Source organism: Symphalangus syndactylus, chromosome 1, assembly GCF_028878055.3.
Source record: "Symphalangus syndactylus isolate Jambi chromosome 1, NHGRI_mSymSyn1-v2.1_pri, whole genome shotgun sequence".
NCBI lineage: Eukaryota > Metazoa > Chordata > Mammalia > Primates > Hylobatidae > Symphalangus > Symphalangus syndactylus.
This window is the reverse complement of record NC_072423.2, coordinates 135,494,343-135,518,904: the sequence shown is the minus strand read 5'-3', so window position 1 is coordinate 135,518,904 and position 24,562 is coordinate 135,494,343. Positions and strand designations below refer to the sequence as shown.

At 40.0% G+C, this 24,562-nt stretch overlaps 1 protein-coding gene across 6 annotated transcripts in view; it reads left to right on the top strand.

Moving 5' to 3' along the window:
* RARB (retinoic acid receptor beta) overlaps nucleotides 1-24,562 on the top strand; it is a 775,478-nt gene that overhangs the window by 633,452 nt on the left and 117,464 nt on the right. For all 6 annotated transcript variants that reach the window (XM_055285590.2, XM_055285605.2, XM_055285600.2 and 3 more), the window contains one exon: nucleotides 3,701-3,849. In XM_055285590.2, the coding sequence (XP_055141565.1) occupies nucleotides 3,701-3,849 (149 nt within the window). The remainder of the gene's footprint in view (nucleotides 1-3,700; nucleotides 3,850-24,562) is intronic.

The following is a 24,562-nucleotide window of genomic DNA, read 5'->3' as shown; positions in this document are numbered from 1 at the left end:
CATTTTCATTCATGGCAACTGTTCAGGAAAAGCCTTCTGGATTCATTCATTTGTTATAAATGACTCTTATCCATAGGAAAAGATCCAATCTTTGTAAAATGTTTTGGGATCTTTAACATCCAGTAGACTTCCCGTTTTTTGTGTGCTTTGTCCCAAGTTTCTTGGGTATTAAATTATGCACGATTTTGTTTCCTTTCTTTGGGAAGATGAAATGCTGGACTCCCTTCAGTGCATGTGTTTGAAGTGGCATATTTATGGAAATTACTACCCACTTTTGAAATTCAGGGCATAGCTCTGACAGCTGATTCCAGCCCTACCAGAATTCTATTTACAACTTTCCTAGACAAGCCAGATTAGCTGTTCTACACGCACGAGTAGGACCTTAAAACACACCGCTCCCCACCTTCCTTCTGTGAACAACTCAATGCGAGATTGATCATAGTGGTGATGACATGACTCTGTCAGTTGTTGAAGCACATGGATGGAAGTAGAAGCACACAAATCAAACCACTCCAAAACGTTTGAGAGGCATCTGGGGAAGGGGTCACTTACGTTGATATCAGGAGTGTAAATCCACACAGCCTTTCTAGAAGTCAGTTTATCAACATGCATTAAAAACAAAATATTTTAAAAATAACTTTTGAACTGATAATTACACTTCCGTAGTATATTTGAAGGAAATAAAGATGTGGTGAGATTAGCTACATAGTTGTTCATCACAGTGGAGTGTTTTCTATGAAAAATATTTATCGACAAGGAAATAAATTCATGACATCATAGGTTAAACAGAGTCCTCAGCAGTGTCAGTATAATTACACCTTAGTAGACAAACCCGAAACATTTATGTGCATAGAAAAAAATTCTGGAAGGTCGTACACAGTGAATTTCTCTGAGTGAAAAGATTGTGGGTGATTCTGTGTGTATTTTTTCTTAGATTTTTAACAGAGAGTGATACATTGTTTTGTAATTTTAACAAGCAGTGTTTTCTTGTTAATTCACTTTCAGTGAAGCTGATTAGTTCCGTGTGAAGAATGCTTTTGCATCTTCTGCTTGATAGCTGATAAGCTTTAGTGACATCTCAGATGCCAGCCCTTCTATAAAACAGTTGCTACCACTGTGCCAACTTATTCAAAGTAAGGGCTTCCTATCTGCCAGAAATAATGTACTCAAGATTGATATATTCATCCCAGATAACCTCGGTTCTAACCAGTAAAGACTATAAAAGATTTATCTACTAGGACCTGCACTATTCAAATGAATTCATTCCAAAATTCTTCTGAATTATGAAAATACTATCCTTATAGTTGATTCTGTTCCAAAGGGCTAATTAATTACTTTTTTAAGGAAGCAAAGGAGTGTAAGAGCTATTTGGTTTCTAATTTTAACATTTAACAATTTATAGGGACTCTTAGTGCTCAAAATGAGGAAGAAAAAGGAAAAGGAAAAAGTTCATGCACTAATTCAACAAATACTTATTGATTATCTGCCATGTGCCAGGACCTCTACTAGTCCTGGAACACAGATGTATACAATGCAGGTGAGTTTCTTTGCCTTATGAAACTCAATATTCAGAGTATTGGGGGTGGCAAATGTAGAATATAAAATGATATGCAAACATCTAAAATTTGAACACTGGTTAGGGTTTTATGGAAATAAAATAGTGAGACAGAGTGACCAGGAATGGAGAGGGGCATTTTAATGAGAGAAATCATCTCTGGGAAGGTAACATTTGCTTTGTGATCTAAGAAATGAAAAACAACCAGATATTTAAAGGTCTAAGAATATCCAGAAAGGACAAATAGTTATCGCAGTAGCCTCAGTTGGTATGAGAACTTGGCCTATTCAGAAGACAGAATAGATGCCAATTATATAGAACTCAATAAATTAGGGGACTCACTGAAGGAAATGATGCTGCTAAAAGGCCGTGTGATGAAAAGCCTTGTAGAACGTACTAAGGAGTTTTACTTTGATCTAATTGGTGACTGTTGGAGGGCTTTAGATAGGGAAGTGAAACAGATGGATTTTAACATTTGGACAACTATCTTGTCTGCTTGTTTGAAGAATAGACACTAGGTAGGAAGAAGGGGCATGAAGTGACCAATGAAGAAGCTATTGCAGCAGTTGTGAGAGGCGATGGTGGATTACTAGCATGGTGTGGTAGCAGGATAGTGATGTGGGGATGGATTAACAATAAGTTTAGTGGGTAGGGTTGACCTGACTTGCTAAAAGCTTGCCTGCAGGATAATCCAGTCAGGAGAATATCTACTCTGGGAAATTATAAGCAGTAGGGCAACTGGAAACTTTATATTCTGGGAAATATACTGTGTATTGAAAAGCAATTTGGAGACTAGAAGATTCTGGAACATTAACCACTTTTAATTCCCCTTCCTGATTTCCATCTTATTTTATGAGCATATTTATCTGTGATAGAAGTACAGCCAGTTCTTGCTTTGATTCTGAGTACAATCCTGGAGAATTAGGGGTAGGAGAATACCCCGTTCTTATATTTTGTGTACTCCCATTTCCCATGGAATTTGGGTGGTTAGATAACAGGATGGATGATTATTTTTTTTTAATCTAGAATAAAGAGTAACATGACTTAAAAGTGAATCACACCACTCTGTGTCATCATTAGTTTTAACCTACTGCTTCTCAAACATTAATTGTACATTTAGTCATCTGGGGATTTCATCAAAATGCAGATTCAGATTCCACAGGCCTGAGCTGGGGCCTGATACTATTTTTCTAACAAGATCTTAAGTGATGCTGATGCATGTTGGCCCAAGGAGCCTTCTTTGAGTAGCAAGGGTCTTACCCATATTGTTATTAATGAAGATCAGTTATGGCTGCATCATGCTAAAGACCCTCCCAGTACACTTGTTGAATGAATAATTTGGGCATTTTCTTCATTTGTCCAAAGGAAAATTTTAAAATTTTTATTTATATATTTATTTATTTTTTGAGACAGAGTCTTGCTCTGTTGCCCAGGCTGGAGTTCAGTCGCACGATTTCAGCTCACTGCAACCTCTGCCTCCTGGGTTCAGGCAATTCTCCTGCCTCAGCCTCCTGAGTAGCTGGGGTTACAGGTGCACACCACCACACCTTGCTAATTTTTGTATTTTTAGTAGAGATGGGGTTTCACCATGCTGGCCAGGCTGGTCTCAAACTCCTGACCTCAGGTGATCCCCCTGCCTCAGCCTCCCAAAGTGCTAGGATTACAGGTGTGAGCTACCGCACCCAGCCCAAAGAAAATTTACTTTTGGTTAAGTGAGCAACAAGGTCAAGTCGTTTGAGATTCTACATGAATCAGAAGCTACTGGGGTTTGTAGTATGATTACCTGAATTTGTGTCTTGGCTCTACCACTGCTCTGTTGGTCTTAGTTAGACAAGTCGCTTCCTTCCTCTGAGTTTCTGTTTCTGTTGTGGGTAAAATTGTGATAAAAACCACGGCCCTCACAGTGCTGTGTGAGCTGTGGACTACAAGTGAGAGATGTATGAGACTGCTTTGTAAACCATAGAGCACCACATCAATGTCAGTGTCACCACTGCTGGGCCTACAATGACAGCTCTTTTTATGAGCTCATTCCTGCTAGTGTTATTGCTGAATTTGGGGAAGAAGCATATGAATTCACTGTTGAAAAAAGTGATGAACTAAAATACATTTTCTCTTTTTTCTCCCTCTACCCCATCTCTATTATAGCGATTGAAACACAGAGCACCAGCTCTGAGGAACTCGTCCCAAGCCCCCCATCTCCACTTCCTCCCCCTCGAGTGTACAAACCCTGCTTCGTCTGCCAGGACAAATCATCAGGGTACCACTATGGGGTCAGCGCCTGTGAGGGATGTAAGGTGAGTATTCACACCTCTGTGCCTGATGAACTCTCATTCTCCGTGTGCTTTCTGGAGGTGACCTACCCAGTTCCAAAAATGTGCTGGATGTGTAACATCACCTCCCATCAATGTGACGAATTCGGTTATATTCAATGGTTTTTATTACTTCCTTATATATCTTTGGTTTAAAATTCAGAAACTTCTGCAAATGACTGATTAGGGTCAAAGGTTCTTAGGCCCTTAAGATACCCCCACATAATAATTCCTTTTAGATAATCAGAACTGGCTAGGCCAGGTGTGATGGCTCACACCTGTAATCCCAGCACTTTGGGAGGTCAAGGTGGGCAATCACTTGAGGTTAGGAGTTTGAGGCCAGCCCGGCCAACATGACAAAACCTCATCTCTACTAAAAATACAAAAATTAGCCAGGCATGGGTGGCTGGTGCATCTAGTCCCAGCTACTCAGGCGGCTGAGACATGAGAATCACTTGAAACCGGGAAGCAGAGGTTGCAGCCAGCCAAGATCACACCACTGCACTCCAACCTGGACAACAGAGCGAGACTTTATCTCAAAAACCGAACAAACAAAAAACAAAGAACTGGTTGGAGGAATCTTGAAAAGCATCATTCTTTTTCTCTTTAGAACATGCCGTCTGGTGTCTGTAGTTTTATTTTATTTTTGAATATGACTGACAGTCCCCTGAATCAACTTGCAGGGAATCCAAGGTTGAAACTGGGATTTGTCTGCTGGCTGCTTTCCTCAGCTCTGTGGCCTTTGAATTACAGTTTGATTTTCAGCCTGTAGGGACTTGCTACTGTATGTGTGTCATAAATTCAGGGGAGCTGGATTTAAAATTCCTGCCTACAGAATACTGGAGGCTGAACATGTGTCAGAGAGTAGTATATGGCTGCTTTGAATCAAGCAAGACAATTGTTATCAAGTCCAACAGTCTTAATTGAGGGAAAGAGCTTCTTCTTTTTTTTCAGGAAAGAAAAGAAACAATGACTTCAAAGGCAAATACAACTAACTCATCCATAAAAAAATTTCTCAAAGGAACTATGGCTGTCTTGAATTAGCCCTTCCCTAGATATATAACTTCTTTAGGTCCTCTCTGGATGGTTGTTTAGATCTGTTGTTTATACGTCTAAATTGCATGATTCATTTGTACTTGTTAGCATGTTGGAATAATGTTACAGATACTCCATGGCATTTTATATTTGGCTTATCAGAGTTAGCACTTAACTGTATATATTGGTTAGGCACCGTTGTATAACAAACCATCCTAAAACTAAATGGCTTAAGACAACAATTCTTTATTTAGCCTGCAATTCTGTGGATCAGCAGTTTCAGCCAGACTCATCTGCATGGTTCATCTGGACTTGGCTAGGCTCCACCATGTGTCTCTGGGCAGTTGTAGGTTAGCTAGTTGGCTCTGCTTCTAGGGGGTGCTGACTGTGGGCTGGGGAGACTCAGCTCTCCTCCATGTGATCCCTTATTCCCATCAGGCTGGCCCTGGCTTGTTCACAGAGGCAGGGTTCCAGAAGACAGAACAAAAGCACATAAGGTCTCCAGAGGCTTAGGCTAAGAAGCATCTCATTACCACTTCTGCCACACTATTGGCCAAAGCAAGTCGTAAGGTCAGCCTAGACTCAGTAGGTAGGAACATCAACTCAACTTTTGTTCTTCTTTTAAATAAAATAAAACTAATCTGTCAACTTGAAAAAGCTTTTTTGTAGAGATGGGGGTCTCACGTATGTTGCCCAGGCTGATCTCGAATTCCTCCCACCTTGGCCTCCCAAATTGCTGGGAATACAGGTGTGAGCCACTGCGTCCAGCCCCACTCAATTTCTTAATGGGCAGAGCTTCAAAGTAATAAGTGATATAGATATGGAGGGGCCAGGGGGAATGGGTGTCATTTTTGTAATTAGACCATTGTACTGTATGTCTGATTGCCTGTGAACACAAAGTGGTTGGGGACCCTAGCTACACTGCCCAGCATGTCATACACAGTCTGGCATATAGTGGGTGCTTAAAGATTGAACAAATGTGGCCGGGTGCAGTGGATCACGCCTGTAATCCCAGCACTTCAGGAGGTCGAGGCAGGCGGATCACAAAGTCAAGAGATCGAGACCATTCTGGCCAAAATGGTGAAACCCAATCTCTACTAAAAGTACAAAAATTAGCTGGGTGTGGTGGCGCTTGCCTGTAGTCCCAGCTACTTGGGAGGCTGAGGCAGGAGAATTGCTTGAAACTGGGAGGCAGAGGTTGCAGTGAGCCGAGATCACGCCACTGCACTCCAGCCTGACGACAGAGTGAGATTCTGTCTCAAAAAAAAAAAGATTGAACAAATGCGTAAATGTCACTCAGCCCCTCAAAGTAATTTTGTGAGTTTTTCCCTTCTTTTCAAATCATTTAAATAAACATATTTATTATGGTTTATTAATATAATAAGGCCAGTTTTGGGAAATTCGTTAAAGGCTTAGGAACATCTCTCTTCCTCTGGGATTGTGCTATTTTATGGCAATTCTCTTTTTTCCAGTAGATTCTGACATGGTAGTCAGGAAAGTTATATGGGCAACCAGTTGGCAGCTGACTAAAAAGCAAGACATTTGTTCATTCAATTATTGCTTTATTATTAGTAACCTCTAGCTGAACCTACTTAAATTTATCCTGAGATTTGGAAAGGTTTCAGTGGAATAGCTAGTTCATTTTGTCCACTTGTTGTGCAATATATAAATAAATGATTTTCTAATGTTTATTTGAAAAGTAAATGAAAAGATACTTCTTTATTTCTGAAAAATGTTAAGTCATCTCATGTCCAGAAATCTGAGTGAGGTATGCTGTAATTCAGCTTACCTGCTCTCATCATTACCCAACGTGTCTCTGTGGCACATACTAGGAGCTGCATATAAAGCTGTTTCACGAACTGTATAGCACAAACTGCTTTAATCAGCTCATGGTCAGTGAGTTCTCTGACCTTAGTTTGGGATTCTGACTCTTTTTTAGGAAAAACCCCAATAAAAACAAAACCCATACCGGCACAAACAACTTTGATAAACTCAGTTACGTGATACAGAGTCATATTATGGTGTATCTTTTTAACAGAGCTATAAACCCAATAAGGTCAGGCGAGTTCGGCAGCCAGTTGAATTTGATAATTTTTATATTGTGGGTGGATTGCTCTTCTCCCTGGTCATTGAGAAAGACTTGGTCTACATTTAAGCTTGCTGGGAAAATACAGTGACAAAATTCACAGAACTGAGAAACATGAGGAGGTAACGGTAAAATGTAACAGCCAAAGAAAAAGAAATATAACTTTAAACAAATTAAATATAATTTTATTGTCATTTAAAAAAATTATCAATACAGTATAGAATTTATTGTATAAAAATAGAAAATTAAAACAACCATGATTCTACCCTGGCAGAGAACCCCTTTAAAACTCAGCTTTTCTATAAGTATATGCATATTGTTATTGTTTCAGAAAAATGGAATTTTGTGTTGTAAACTGGTTTTAACTTAATCTTTAATAATATTTTATGACCCAAACTTAAGCAACTGCATAGTTTTTTTGGTTATACAATTAATATAGTAGTTTATGGTTATGTCATAATTTATTTAACTAATTAATTAAGGTGCTTACAGTTTTTTTCGATTATAAATAACACTTTAATGTATGGCCTTTAAGTGTATCTCTGAAAATTTCCTTAGGATAAAATTTTCCTTAGGATAAATTAGTATAAGTGGAATTTTTAGATCAGTGGCTTTGTATATTTTTAAGGCTTTTGAATCAGATTGCCAGAATACCCCCTAGAAAAGATTATTGTCTAGTAGTCTGTAAAAAGTAAATCCTTTTGGAAACTATCTATTAGGAATTTCTCCCTTGTGATATAATAAGGTAATGAATCCAGAAGCAACTTTTCTTCTTGAATTCTGCCTGTATTTAATTTGATATTTATTATGGGCCCTGTGTGTGGTATCATTTTAGGATACCAGCAGATGCACCATAGGTCCCTGGTTGACCTGTAGAAACTGGCCCAACCATTGGCTGGAAATCAAAGTTTATTACTGTAAGCTGAGAACCTCTGCTCAGAAGTAGGACTCCCAAACAGAGCCTGGTATATCTTCAAGAAGTAATGCCTACAGTGGCTTCTGCCTGTCATAACCAGGATGACCTAATTGACTATTATTTGGGGAAGAGAACTTTCCGTCCTCCTAGGGACTGGGTGACAGTCTCAGCCTCTGCTGCAGCCATATGATGGTGGTTAGAATTAAACAAATGGGTGTGGTCCATCTCTGGGAATGAATGGTCAGCGGCTACTGTACTGATGCAGCATTACCATGGCAGCATAACCACTAGACACATGGTAGGGATGCCCCGTTTAGGGGGTTTCCAGCTGAGCGATGGCAGTTTTTGTGTAGGGGACAAAGAGTACACAAAATGAATGTGCAGTGTGGTTAGCCAAGAATGTTTAACAGTATAAAATAATAAAGCAATATTAAAAAGAAAATAATAGGACAAAATAAAATAATGTCTTTGGAAAACAGTCTTATTGCTCATAGCTAAAATTTAATGCAAAATTTTGGCCTTAATCGTATTTTACATTTCAATTTTTATAGCTTTTGAGGAATGTGAAGTCTAGAGTGAGAGTGCTGGGATTTGAATTCTAGCTAGACTACTTACTAGCTTGGTGCAACTCTCTCTTTTCTCATCTGGAAAAATGGGGGTGATATTACCTACCTCATGGTATCGTTGTGAGGATAAAATATTTTTACTATGTATAAAGCATATAGAATAGTACCTAGCACATAGTAAGTGATAGGTACTAAGTGGCACATACATGCTTAATTATTGTTTTATTTTGTTTTGTTTTTGTTGAGATGGAGTTTCACTCTTGTTGCCCAGGCTGGAGTGCAGTGGCGTGATCTAGGCTCACTGCAACTTCTGCCTCCCGGGTTCAAGCGGTTGTCCTGCCCTCAGCCTCCCGAGTACCTGGGATTACAGGCTTTACGAACATGTGCCACCACGCCCAGCTAATTTTGTATTTTTAGTAGAGACGGGGTTTCTCCATGTTGGTCAGGCTCGTCTCAAACTCCCAACCTCAGGTGATTCACCCACCTAGGCCTCCCAAAATACTGGGATTACAGGCATGAGCCACCACTCCCAGCCTATTGTTTGTTTTATCATTAAGTTATTATAATGACTTTTGCACACAGTGACGTAACATCAATTATAATCTTAGTACTCTTCTTGTAGTGTTCTTTCTGCAGTTCTCCATTCTTTTCTACCAAAATAACACTGCCTGTTTCCTTCAGGGCTCACGTTAAGACCCTACTACTCCATGGAGCCTCCCTGTATTACCCTAGTACAGAGGTTGCCAAATTGCTTCTGCAAAGAGCCAGATAGTAAATATTTTAGGCTTTGAGGGCCATGTGGTCTTTGCTGCCATTATTCAACTCTGTCATTGTAGCATGAAAGGTGCTGTAGATAATATGTACAAAAATGGGAATGGCTATGTTTCAATAAAACTTTGTTTACAAAAGCAGTGGACCAGATTTGGCCCTTGATGATGTTATTCTTACAACTTCTAAAACTCAGAAGCTGGTGTCCCAAAGCTGTCATGCCAAAAGTGGCAAGCCAGCTGGTTTTGCTGGGCTATGGGCCTGTGTCTGCTGCTCCACTTCCACACTGCTGAAAGAAGTTCATGTCCACCTGCCCAGGGCTCCGTGGCTTAGAAGCTTTAAGCCATGTCTGGTCATTCCTCCACCCTTCCTTTCACACTCAACTCCCACTTTCCCATCATCCAAAGTCAGAGAAATCAGAAATATCCAGGTAATTGAGCTACGTCCAGAAATACCTGGCATCACACCTTGGATAGGTTTCTGGAACATATTCTATGCTGTTGTATCAGTGAGCTTCTTCTGCTTAACAAATGACTCAAATGCTTAATGTCTTAAAACAATAGACATTTATTATTCATTATAATTCTGGACAGGTCTTCTTGTCTTGGCTGACTTGGCTTGGGCCAGGTGGTCCAGGATGGTCTCACTCACATGTCTGGGGCCTTGGCAGGATGACCAGATCCTCTCCCCATGTTGTTGCTCACCATTAGCCTAGCCTAGGCTTCTTCACATGGTGGATGGGTTCCCATCAGTAAGAGAAGACAATCACCATGCTCAAACACTTCTCACCCCTGCTTGCATCACATTTGCTAATATTCCCTTGGCCAAACAAATTACATGACTAAGCTTGGATTCTATGGATGAAGAAATAAACTTCACCTCCTAAGCGGAGAAGTGACAAAGTCACCTTGCAAAAGGGAGAGCCTACCAGAACTTGCATTTGGTTACATACTGTCTTCTATTATTCCCTAGTTTGGTGGGCAAGTCTCTTGTGACAACCATATTCACCAATCATTCATCCTTAAGCATATATTTGTTGAACACCTACTAAGTTTCAGGCCCTATGCCGGGTGCTAGAGATAAAACAGTGAACACGACAAAGTTCCTCATGGAATTTAGTGTCTCACTCAAGGGACAGATGATAATTCAGATTTTGAAAACAATAAACAGAATGGTCTAATAAAGAATAATTTAGGGGTATTCTATTCCACTGGGGTCAAGAGGGCCTGATGTGATGGGGGTCAGGTGAGATCTCATGGCTGAGAAGGAACCAGCAGTGTGAGTCATAGAGAGAAAGCATTTTAGGTCAGAAACCAAACATTTGGATTCTCAGACCATTTCTACTTCTCCTGGCTGTGTCTGTTGACTTCTCTTGGCCTTAGCCTATCTGTAAAATGAAAGCAAATCCACAAGTTTGAACCCAGTCCCATGCCAAATACAGACATAAAAGCAGTGAACCCAATAATGGCACTGATTTCTTGTTAGGGCTGGCTTACGTGGAGTGAGAGGTCTCCAGTGTTTGTACGTCCAAGTGTGGGGTAGAGGGAAGAAGAAAACTACCCTTGTTGGGTGCCTTCTGTACACTGGGCATTTGGGCATTTTTTTTTTTTTTTTTTTACCCATAGTGCTTTCATTTCTCACAACAGCTCTGCAAGGTAGGTTCCGTGACCCACATTTTATAGATGAGGTAACAGAGGGTCCGAGTAGTTAAGGAACTTGGCCAAGGATACACAGCTAGCCTTTGCTAGAGCTGGGATTCAAATCTTTTTCCTGTTAAAAAAAAAAACACCCCACTGCTTCAGCCACACTTAGACAGAAGGTCTGAAGCAGTGGTGTGTTATGGTCTAGAGTGGGGGTTTCATAGGCCACCAAATTTAAAACTAACAGATAGGGGCATATTTTTAAAAAACATATTGTCTTGATCATTTCATAAAAGAAATGACATCTCTGCGACAAAAAATTTAAAAAGGAAGCATTTACAATGCAGTCAGTCTTTTCCCAAGAAGGGACAGTTAGCAGGCAGAACCCACACATGGGCATATTCCCAGATGCAGCTTTGTCCTCGTTCTCTACATTTTGCCTTTGATGGGTGGAAACTTCCTATCCCTAAGCCAACCTTTGGGGGCCACAATACAGCCTGTCCTGCAGAAGGCCCCAGGGCGAGGCCTGGCACAGCCGTGATGGCGTGTCTTCTCCACAAGGGCGCAGAGGAAATGCTTGCTGAAGGTCACATTGGTAGCCTTCTATTTAAAGCAGTCTTTTAAGAGTTTAAACTCCACTAGCCCCCTCAGTCCCTCAGGGCTAATTTTGTCTATTTTTCTCATCTGCCTTTGTTTTGCTAGCCTCTGAAGAGAGGGAGGGCCCTCATCTCCATGACAGCGTTCGGCTGCTGGGCTGGGTTTTCCTGGCAGACAGCAAGCAGAATGTTCAGTCACAAAAAGTTTTGCAATCAGGAAGATGGATGTCTGCACTTAATTTTAGAACTTCTATTAAATACTTTAAATGAGCTTAATGATTTTATTTGACCAAGGCCATTTAAAACCACATTGTTTTTAATTGGAGTGGATAAACATGAACATGATGCTCTCTTTGGAGAATATTTTTAGCTTTCTTCACCCTGATAGTTGCTTCTGTTTTAGGGGTTTGCTGCAGTATTGATCCCAAAGAACAAAATAACAAACCCAAGACAATAACAAAAACAGGACACTCTGTGTGCCACATGTGATAGCTAAAATGAATTATGAAACCTGCCATAAAGTTCATTACTGTATTGGATCACAGAGAGTAGGTTCCCTCATACACCCAAAAAGCGGCCCTCTGTTCCCTGTTGTTATAATCTGCCAACCGTGGAGGATCTACATGTTTCCTCATTCATTCATCAGACATTTATTAAGTGCCTTCCATGAGACAGGCTCCAGGATATAGAAATGAAAGTTTTGTGTGTATTTTCTTGCCAATGCTGTATCCCAGTGCCTAAAAAATACAGAGAACCAGGCCTGTCCAATAATAGGGATATAACTGGCTCAAGTCCAGCTGCTAGCTGCTTGGAGGCAGAAAACATGAGAAGCTAGGTGTGGTAAAAGGATTTAAATTCTGGCCTTTGGGGAATGACCAGGCTCAAGTCTTTAAAAGACCATTCCAAACTTTAGGCTGTGGAGAGGGGCTTAAAAAGGGGAACGTGGAGCAGGGGTGGGAGCATGTGGCAGTGGTGCTGGGTGCAAGGTCTGCGTGTTCTGTTCCGGAGGCCATGTTGAGTCACGGTCCACCTGGAGCGCAGCGTGCCGTCATTTCAGCAATGCCCCGGTTGTAGACTAACCATTTTGAGGTAATCTCTGCGATTTCACAGCTGGGTCTCCATACCCGGTTTGTTTAAAAATTAGCTCCTGGAACTTCTAAGTAAGTGCCTAATTAGATAAGCTAGTAGTACAAGAGAGTCTCTGGTGGGAAGGGAGGGAAACAAAAAGTTTTTAAGTACGTTTTAAGGCTGAAAGCAAGAAAGGAAAAAAAAGTTTTAAAATGCATTTGAAAGCTAAGCTCCTCGATTACAGGTAAATGGTAAATATTCGTTGGATGGATGAACGAATGAGCAAGGAAACAGTGTGGCATGTGCTGTGACAATTGTAGCTAAGGGGTTGATGGGCACAGAGAAGGAGCCTCGGATCCCTCTGACACATTCATGGAAGGCTTTTATAGAAGATGTGATTTTATAGACGTGTTAGCATTTTCCAGATGAGGAAGGGGAGAGTAGTGTTCCAGGCAAAAGTTGAAGATGGGGCTGGAAGGCAAGAGGACTCAGAATAAAATTGCCTATGTAGAATTACGTGGAAAAATGGAAATCTATCCATTCTGTTAACATTTATTTTGCATAACCCTATGTAAACAACTAGAGATCCATAGGATATTAAAGACACTCAAAAGGACTCATTAAATACCATTTCCTCAGAGAAGCCTTCCTTTGGAACCCCCAGGTTAGGTCCCCCTCTTTTACATTTGCTGTTGTTCGCCTTCATAGCACTTAACACAACTGAAATTAAGTCATTATTACCAAGTCATTAGTTTAATGTCAGCTATAAACTCCAGGAGGGCTGGGCAGGTCTCTCTTGTCACAGCCTTATTACTAGGGCTTTGTATAGTGCTAGGGAGGCACGTAGTAGGACGTTAATGCATATGTGCTTTTATCATAAGTTATATCTAATTATACAGTAATTAGTGTAGTTATAAATAACGTGTAATAAGATATAATTGTATAATAATGCAAATAGTATATTTCATACATTTTATCTAATTATATAATGAATTACATCTAATTACATAGGGCTTGGGATGATACATTCATGTAAACATTCATGGAATTATATATAAACAGGATAAGGTCTTTGATGACCAAAGTCTAGCTCATTTCTTAGTAATTTCTGCCTTCTACCTCAGTTAACCTTCATTGCAAAAGGTATGTTCTCTTTGATACTATCTTTAGGCAAACTCTTTAGAACTACTGGCTGGAATGATATACTGAAATGGAAGAGTACTGAGGGCTGTTAGTGCTTTAAGAAAAATCTCAACTTAGAGAATCTACCTCCATATCGAGGAAGCTCAAGACAGCTGAAATGACCATCTAGCTTTTCCTAGTAATAATTCCTACGGAAGGAGAAAACTCTTTTCTTCTTCTAACAAATTGAGAACTGATTTTGGATTGAAAAGGCAGAAAAATCTGTCTTTTTTTTCTTCCTTCTGGTGTATGAATAAACAGGAAGTTGGGGGGGTGAATTCTGAATTAGCCTGCAACTCTGGGTGGTTTTTTTTTTCCCTTGAGTTGGTGTGGTAAAAATAGTTTATTTAATTTGGTGGTTTTAAGGGGCTTATAAATTTTTTAATGGTTAAACCTTCAGGAAAGCTTGTGTAAATGCTTACTTTGCTTGTTTGTTGTTTGAAAATATCTAGAACACTTTCATTTGCTGTTTTTGTTATAACAAACTAAAGGTCTGCTATTATTGCAATTATCCTCTTTGTTTCTCCACCTTTTACTAGAAAAGTTAAGAGAGCTTTCCATATTTCCTTCTCCTGGGTGGATGCCTGTAAAGAGGTGATATGAAATGAAATTGGGAAGGTTTTCCTTCGTCATCAGCCCCCTCTACCTTCTCATTGTCAGGGCAGGGCTCAGAGCCCTTGGTCTTCCCACTCTCTACAGTTGCCTCTCTCCTGTGTACCTGTGTAAAACCATGGAAATAATAAAACTGGCTTATATCTTGCATTCCTATAGCCTTAGTGTTTCTAATGCATTTTCATGTATGAAATTAAATTAAGCCAGGCTTAGCTGAAGTAAAAGTAAACCCCACAAGGTACAATGTTTGCTACAGAATTTTTTTTTCACATCAGCTCTTGACTGGCAGCCTTCTCTCCTCCACACAGCGATTAGGACTCCTGCCAGTGCTGCAGCTTGTCATCCTCTTAGGTTCTTAGCATCATCTTATTCTAGCTACTGGAATGGAAAGAGAGCCTGGGGGAGGCAGTACACCTGCTTCTTAAAAGCCCCGGCCAAGAATGGCATACCTCACTGGCTAGAATGGGACACGTGACCAAAACCAATTGCAAAGTCAACTCAGAGATGTGGTCTAGCCATGTGCTCAGGTACAGACCTACTTTAATGGAAAGAAATTATAGATTTCGTGAAGAGCTAACAGTTTCTACCATAGATTTTTTTTATTTGATCCTCATCGTATTTAAAAGTAGGTGGAATCGATTGTTTTACCCTCCATTTCACAGATGAGGAAACTAAGAATTTATGAGAGCAGATTCTACCATCTGTGGTTTTGATTTATAATCTGATTCTGTTACTGAAATGGTTACTGTGGGAACCTCCTTAAATACATTTCTATAAGCCTCCCTGAAACTTTTCAAACTATCTTTTCAAGGCCTCTGATTCTCAACATCCCCATATTCCTAGTTCATTCAGCTTTGACGTTTTGAGAAACTGGGAAAGCCTTACCCAATAGAGGTAGACCTTTATCAGGGGTTAGATTCCAGTGTCACCACACAAGGCAAAGATCACACATAGACAAAATGACCCCAGAAAATCCCTTTGAAAAGCACGCTGCTGGAGACTGACATATGTCTCTCATTAGGACCTACAAAGCCAGTTCTTGCTGTAGCTCTGGAAACAGATCACTCCATGGAACACCAGATGAAACAGTTGTTTTCTGTTCTCTTGTTGTATCAAATATGTGTCCTTAAGCATAACAGTCATACCAGCACAACACAATGCTCATGTCATGAAAACCACACATCCCTCTCATTGTCTTCTTGTCACTATCTCCTACCGTAATAGTTTCTTTGGGATTAGAGTTTCTCTTGTGCCTTTTAGGAGCTATGTCTTTCTGTTGTTGTTGTTATTGAGTATTTTTCCAACTCAGAAAGGAAGATTAAATGTGTCATATGGATAAGCAACACCAGAAGGGAAAATTTTGTTCTATGGACCCTAGAACTCATCCCTGAAAAAAAAAAGTAGAGGGGAATAAAACTCTGTATGCATCTTTGCCTGTACAAAGCTAGCATTGTCTGGAGTGAAGGGGAAAAGCTGGGGTTCTGGCAGGCCGGCCCCATTAGAGCCTTGTTTCTTGTTCCATATTGAAAAGATGACATTCCTTTGCTAGCAGCGTCCTGCCTGGATTTCTGGCACCAGTTCTGTGGCCAGCACTATTGCCTGGGGCATTTTTGTTGGGGTTGGTTTTGTTTTATTTCAAAAGCAGCAAAATGCAGACTTTATAAATGTTCAAGGTAGAACTGTTTTTATAAAGCTTGTCACCAAACTTGTCAGTACGGTCAAGGTGGCCTGTCTGCCAGGGTGTCTGCTTCCTTTTCACTGGTGTCAAGATGTATGAGAAGGCATATATATAGTGAATTTCACTTCTTAACTTGTTCTCAAGTGTTTCTGAGGCAGCCCTTGTGTTTTCACGTGGGCTTCTCCTCCGTCTCAGGACTTCATGTAATGTTTCATTTATAACAGAGATTGGTGGATTTGCGAAGTAAATATTTCAATAAGAAAAAAGCAGGATCTTCGGTGACCCTCTCAGTTCTGCTTCTATGGAGGTATTTTCTATGTCTGGGAGGAAAAAAAAAAAAAAAAAAACCTTTATGTTGGCTACACCTCTGAACTGGAGCGTGTAAAATGTACTTCTCAGGTTCTGTGAGCCTTAAAATAATGAGTGGTAGAAAACTGTGAGGTAGGTCAGCGATGGGGAGAATACCATGGTTTTATAAAGGATTTTCATGGTTAAACAAATTTGGAGAAACTTAGAATGACCAAGCAATGTTAATTCTCCGCTGTGCTTTTGAATCTGAAAATAGCAGCAATTCTAAGTACACAACACCACCATTCATACAGCCCTGGAAAGTCCCCCACATCAGGAAAATTATCCTTATTAGTCAAACCCAGTAGGGATCATCTGACTATTCCTCAGGGAAATGAGAATTTTTGTTTGGATCTTACTTCTCTGTATTGTACTCAAATTGTACATGAGCTATGCAATATCTGGGGACTTTGCGATTATGGTCATGTTTTCAATAAGAAATACTTTTGAAAGCTGCTGCTCTAATTTATATGTATCATTCCTCATTAACGGAAATAAATTCAGAATAATAGCATGAAAGGGTGTTATTTTTTTTTATTTTTCAGTTTCCAGAGTCATCCTGCTCTGTTAGGTGTTCCTTCAGCTGGCTGGGACCCTAAGCCAGTTTACAGTCCCAATACTCTCTAAGATATTGTTTGACGACATTTATTCTGTTTGGCTCTACAGTTTGTCGTGCTCATGATTTCATCAAAAACATTATACTGAGATGCTTGAATATCTTTTATTATGTTTGTTGTGTTGAGCTGTGATAAAAGGTATAACAGTTTTCATTACAATACCAAAATGTAGAAAGAGGGTGTCAGAAATTAAGTGATTCTGCTAATTCCGGTTATTTCACTAAAATGAAATTAAATGTATAATTTCTAATTCAATTGTATTTTGCTCTTAAATTATCATTTTCTTCTTTAAGAATTAGGTGGGAAGTATGCCCTACTTAAATGCATGTTTGGTACTAATTCTTGCCTGTTGACCAAAAATTTGAGTCTCATGTTGTGCACAGTACACATACAGATACCATTTTATTTCTGTAAGTATTTGTGGCAGGTAGGATCTGTGCAAAATTATGAATTACATTACAAATCATAAATGGGTCTTACTGTCCTCCCTGAATGTATTTGGTTTTAAACCCAAACTCATAATGAAGGCACTTCTTTTGCTATGCTCACGTGTATGATGTTTGCTGTTAGAGAGTTCACAAGATTGATGTCCCAGACTTGGTGGTTTAAGTTACCTAAAAGAGAGGCTGAGACGGGAGAATGGCGTGAACCCGGGAGGCGGAGCTTGCAGTGAGCCGAGACTGCGCCACTGCACTCCAGCCTGGGCGACAGAGCGAGACTCCGTCTCAAAAAAAAAAAAAAAAAAAAAAAAAAAAAAAAAAGTTACCTAAAAGAGTATTTTTGAATTATTGAGTCTACATCAGGTATTCCTTTGTTATTTGATTATTTTTATCTGTCTTATTTCTTATGAGCTCTGGGCCTCAGAAAGAATATTTCTGTTCTCCACTACATACACTATCAGAAATATGAGCATTGGATGAGGGATGGTAATAGTGACCTCCAAGGAACTAAATGTTTACCTGTATTACATCGGGGTGGATAAGCTATTATCCACATAACAAAGGGGGGGATCCCCTGCAAAAAATCACTGTAGATAAGTTATGTTGAAGTATATTACTATTAAGTATTTAGTATTTTAGTAACTTATTTTAAATAATAAAGCTAACATTCCTATAAGAATATATAAAACAGAATTTATATAGGAAAGAAAAAATAACTTAGATAAATTTTTAGGCTTGATATTTTATGACACTTGCTTCTTTTTCTTCAAGCCATATGGGGAGCACAGTCAATGGATGTGGGTAAATCTTTGTTTCTGAATCCTTGCTGGAACCCAAGTCACCTCTCCTCTCATGGAAGTCCTCTGCCATATCCACGTTGACCAATAACGTTCTAAAGTAGCCTTCGAGATCAGTCTCCTTGGCTCTGCAATGCTATTACTCCTGCTGGAAATGAATGTGGTATTTGTTACTCTCACAGTAACATCCTTTCTTCCATTCACAATTGAGGCCCTAACTTCCCATTTTAGTCATGGTAAGGCCAGGTTATGCTGCAGGAACAAACTCAAAATTACAGTGGCTTAAAACAGTAGTTGTTTATTTGTCACTCACACCATGTGTCCATTTTGGATAGATAGTTCTACTCCATGTTACCTTCACTCAAGGACCAAGACTGATGGAGTCACCTCCATTTAAAAAATCACTGGCCCTTGCATTAAGGGGAAGAACAATGGAGAATTGCCCACTTGCACTGGTATCTTTCTACTGAATCTCACACACATCTTTTCCACTCACAATTCATTGACTAAAGCAATTCTCTTGGCCTCACCTAATCCAAATGGAATAGATGAAAATGCAAACATACCGTGTGTCTAGAAGGAGGAGAATGGGCAGTTGCCAATGTTTACTCCTTTCTTCTGCTCCAAGAATTACAATGATTGTTTGTTTTCCCATAACCATGTGGTTCTCAGTGTACTTGTCTTGCACAGCTGCATTTATATGCACTGGATAAAGGGTCCCCTCCCCAACAATATCAAACTCTTTGGGGCCCTTAATAAGAGGTTTATGTAAAGCCTTTTGAGTAGCGATACTCTTATTTGGCTGTGCCTTCTATTTTTACACTCCATTCTCTGCAGACACTTTTTACAAGTTTCTTAAGAATAGTTTATAGGGTAGATTTAGGAAAAAACATTGTGTGGCACCCCAAATTGCCTCTCTCCAAACTGAATATGATCATAACATATCTTTCATTTTATCTTTCTATAGTTTCCCCTGCCTTTCTGGGACCTCCCCAAGCAGTTAAAGGGCATCTGCTATCCTTGTCTTTATGTGAGAGACCCAGTCGTGGGCCTACAACTGTCCCATTCTGTATAATCACCGTTTTTTCCACTGTGGCTTGTTGAGTCTTCCCTGGAGTAGAAGTGCTGGCAGCCATCCTGAGGTTGCAAGTTTCCTGTAGTGGAACTTTCATTGTGGTACTGATTACTATTTGAAACTCTTTCATGAATAGTTTACTTAGTCACTGTTTTTCTCTCCCACTAGTGTGTAAGTGCTATGAGAATAGGAACTTTGTAAGTCTTGTTCACTTCTGTATTGTCAGCACCCACAACAAATTTTGGCATGTTGTAGGCACTCGATAAATGTTTGTTGAATGACTCAGTAATAAATAGTATATAGAAGAGTTGGGAGAAAGCACAGAATTAGAGCACGTTTGTACTAGATCCAAGTTACCACAGGACAATAGCTATGGGACAAATGGAGGAGATGTTTAGGATATTGTTAGCCAAGTATGTCCTAACAGATCAGAAAGGAAGAATGAAAATGTCAATAGGCGTCCTTTATTCATTTCATTTTTTTTTTTTTGAGACGAAGTCTTGCTCTTTTGCCCAGGCTGGAGTGCAGTGGCGCTATCTCGGCTCACTGCAAGCTCCGCCTTCCGGGTTCATGCCATTCTCCTGCCTCAGCCTCCCAAGTAGCTGGGACAACAGGCACCTGCCACTGCGTCCGGCTTTTTGTATTTTTAGTAGAGACGGAATTTCAATATGTTAGTCAGGATGGTCTCGATCTCCTGACCTCATGATCTGCCCGCCTCAGCCTCCCAAAGTGCTGGGATTACAGGCGTCAGCCACCGCTCCCAGCCTCATTTTTATTTCTAGGAAAGTAAATGCTCATCTGAGCACTCAGAGGTATGCAGAGGTGCCCGCCCCATCTGTCTTGCTGTCTCTTCCTAGCTGCCTATTGCCATGCTGCTCTTGGGCATGGGGTAGGTGACTCAAGAACAACGTTGGGGCTCAGTTTGCCACCTGATGAGATGGCTTTTTGGTGTCTGCCAAGGGTGACTATTTCCTTTACACAATAGTTGAACTTATCAATTATTAAGGTTACTTCTTAGCCTCAAGTTGAACTGGTTTTGGGTTTCAAATATTGGTCTTTCCCTGTTTTTCATATACAACAGTGAAATAACAGATGCCTTCTGTTCATTTTGAAGTGATAAATCCTATAATTACTACAAGTACTTGCATACTGCAGTTTATTGAGGCTGTACATATGCAACATCTCCTTACTTTTTATAACAGCTATATTATGTAAGACAGAGAGTGGAATCCCTTCTCCCTCAGGGTTTAACTTCTAGAATAAGCATATGAGGTAAATATTGTATATGGTTAAAATGACCCTTAAATCACCCAAGGCGTGTCCCAGTTACTGTTGCTGTATAACAAACCATCACAAATCTTAATGGCGTAAAACTTTTTTATTTGGCTCACAGATTGTGGGTCATGAATTTATGTAAGCATAGTGGGGATGATTTGTCTTTGCTTCATGCTATCTGGGGCCCAGCTGATGACAGTCAACATCTGGGAGTAACTCAGTGTCTGGTAGGTATTGGAGTTGTCTTCAGTTACAGGTCTGGTAGTTGGTGTTGCCTGCTAAGTCCTCAGCTAGAACTGCTAACTGGAGCATCAATACAAGTAGCTTCTTGATGTGGCTTGGGCCTCCTTACAAAATGGCGGTCTCAGAGTTATCAGACCTATTGCATGGGGGCTCAGGGGTCCAAAAACTAGGGTTGCAGAGGACAAGGTAGAAGCCACATGGCCTTTTATTTCCTATCCTTGGAAGTCCCATAGTGTTCCTCCTGTCAAATTCTATTGGTTAAAGCAGCCGCAGATTCATCCACATACAAGAGGAGGGGACATAAACTCTCCTTTCATTGGGATAGTGCCATAGTCACTTTAAAAGAGCATCTGGGAAGGAGCTATTATTGTGGCCATCTTTGGAAAATCCAAGCTGCTGCAAACTGAGTTTAGTTTTGAATCACAGGCTCTTTCTTCAGTTAGATGCCAGATGAAGCAGGTGGCTTGTTCTTAAGAGCCTGTTGTAGGAAAAATATGCATCTCTGTGCCCTAGGAAGACTAGTGGCTCATTCTGAAAAGCAGATGGGAACTGAGACAGACTGAGGGAGCTGTGGGTTCCCACCACCCATCTTGCCCTACTTCAGGGCACACACTCACTGAGTTAAATGGCAGATGGACATGTGGCTACCACCCACCTTTAAGCTGCTGTGAGTGCGTTCTGGCTTTCCTGGTAACTGAGAGAAATGCAGTACCCTTAGTATTGACATGACGTCTGTGGACACAGGGAGAAAAAGAAGAAATCAGAAGGCCCGTGTGACACCTGGCTCTGCCAGCTTTATGGAAACAGACCGCAAGCTGATCTCTCAGGGAGTGGTCTCAAGTTCAGGCCCCCTCCTTTCTCCTGGCTTGCATCAGATCATATCACTATTCTCATATTGATTCTAGGCCACTGAGTGAACTTTTTATTTTTACCAAATGTGTGCTCTAATGTGAGCTGCTCCAGTCCTTGTGTTTTCAGGGTGCTCCCTGCCAAAATAGTTATTTATTCCTTTTGGGGAGAGCTATTCCTGTGCATGGTCAGGGTGGTGAACTCCTCTTGACTCTGACCAAAATTCTCTTTGGCCTCCATTTGGAAGTTGTCTGTGGGCCTTTAATTGTACCCTTTGGTAAAGGAGAAAGAGCACTTGAAACAGGCATAAATTCTGTACATATTTCTAAGGCTGGGCTGTTGAAAAAATGTTGTCTGTCTTCTTTTTTTGCCTTTGAACTTGGACATGAATTTTTGTGAAGTACAGTGTGTTAAGGGAAGGGCAGTGAGATAATATGCAGGGGTATTTACTTAAAAACTACTCAGTGAATCTATCATGGTGTGTTCATTGGTTTCAGTATGGTAATACCGTATTATGAAATGAAAAGTGTCTTACTCTATGTTAAATGGCTGCTTTGTAAAATCTCAGCTTTGTTGTGCATGGTATTATGCAGTCCATGCCTGTCTCTGACCATGAATTTTATTTTTCTTTTTTACATTTCAAATTAGATTAAAACCCCAAAAGCTATTTATTAATTTGTTCCTATTTAAAATTTAAACACAAAATGAAATGGAATGTGCTGAATTTTGTTCGAATCCTTATAAGTACATGTGACGACTTTTGAAAGTATTGAATTTCATGGATTTTAAGGAGATCTAGAGAATGATGGAAGTGTTTTTGACAGCTCTGAATTGTTACTTGGTTAGTCAGAGTTGAAGACTTGGAAGTCTTCAAATCTCATACTTGGTTCAAACATTTCATTACCACCTACCAAGGCTTTATTATCTCTCATAAAGGAAGCTGGATTATCACTGATCACAGAAACAACAGGTCACGTTAATTCCACTGCATCTTTCAACCCCTCTTCTACTGGATGTTTTTGAATAACAGCCACAGGGAAGTAAAACAGACTGATATGACTTCCTCCCTCCTCTTGCTCCCATGCATATATTACCAGCAGTGCAATAACAAGGAAGCTGGAAAAGAATTGGAATGAGCCACAAAATGCCCATTACCCTTGAATAACAATAAATAAAAAACTTGGTTATATTTGTTTGGAAATGAGAGATTTGCATATTTCACAACAGACTCAATTTTGGTGAGGCGGAATATTATAGAGGGGTGTGGATTCTGCTTTTCCTATTACTGGTATGCAGCCCCTTAGCCTAAGCCAGTAATTTCCATTGGATTGGGAATCAGATAGCCTGGGTTCAAATCTTGGCTCCATCATTTGGACAAACCACTGAAATCCAGTTTCATCTTCTGTGTAATAACATATAAGCACTGGAATAATTTTGAGAAATAGACAATGTAGTATATACACAGTGCTTCTTTAGTGCCAAGAGCACGTATCTAGAATTTGCTGTATTCCAGACCCGTATTTTTAACTTGTTTAGTCTTCATAACAGCTCTGTAAGTAGATGCTGTTGCTGCAACATTTTCCAGGTAGGGTGTAGCACCTGGGCCAAGTCTGTGAACCTCCCGGTTACTTCTCTTTCCCTTTCCCTTTTGGAACATGATTTTCTACCTATGTCATGAGCCAGGTTAGGTTCAAATGGTAGCTAAGGTAACTAACTCCCATCTTTAACATTATCTGATTCATTAGTCCTTGAAAGTATGGCAAGGATGCATTTTGGTGATGTTTCATATAATTCTAAAGGTGAGAGTCACTTTATATTACAATCCATTTAGTTGAGTTTAGATAAAAGGATACCTGGTCATTTTCTTCAGAAACCAGCCCATTGAGAGGTTGTATTTACTTTTTCTTATTAGAGTTAATTTTTATTATTGGATTTGAGAAATCAGGTGTCTTTATTGGGAGGGCAGGGCAGGTAAGTAAATAATGCAGGCTGATTTGGTACAGTAGAGGGTGGTGGGGAGTGTAGCAAAGATAGTAGCTGTCTTCTAATTCTTTGCTACTGCATGCCTCAGTGGAGTACAAGCTTTAGGATGATGAGAATCACCTGGATGGCTTGTCAAAGGGTCGATTAGTTGGTCCTATTCCCAGAGTTTCAGGTTTAGGAGGTCTAGAAATGTGCATTTCTAACAAGCTCCCAGGGAATGCTGAGTGCTAGCCCAGGAACCACATTTTAGAGCCACTGCCCTACAGGAATGTGGAACTAGCACTGCCAGGTTTTCCAATATTTCAAGAGAATTCCTCTATTACTTGAGGATTATGGCTTTTTCAAGGTATTTTTTGGTTCTCCAGACATTTCACTACTAAAAAACACTCAGATCATACAATGATTAGGCAAGAAATATTAGGAAAGAACATTAAGTCAATCTCTTGCATATTTTAAATCTACTCTTTAAGTATTGTCAATGTATTTAAAAGTTTTTAAAAGACTGTGTCGGCCACCACTGAGCCAAAATAAACATGTCTGTTAGCTCAGTTCAGTTTAGAGATTAGCAGTTTGCAACCTCTGCCTTAAATGCTAGGAAGAAATAATGGATGAAAATAAAAGAATTATGTTTTTTGAATTCTGCATTTAAAAAATTATGAAAAACACTGGCCGAATATTTTTAAAGCTAGCCCAGAAGCTAGTCCAGAAATGTGCTTTCCTTTTATAACCTAAAAGGCAAATCCATAAACTGTTAGAATTAACAGATTGTTCCCTCGGTTAAGCATGCAGAGCCTGTCTGTTATGGTCACTGAATCAGCCTATCAGCTGGTGGCAGGCATGGTTTGTGTGAATGGTCCTAGCAGGATGGTGCTTCTGTGCATCTTTACCATATTGTCCCTGTGGTACATTGCAGACATTTTTCCT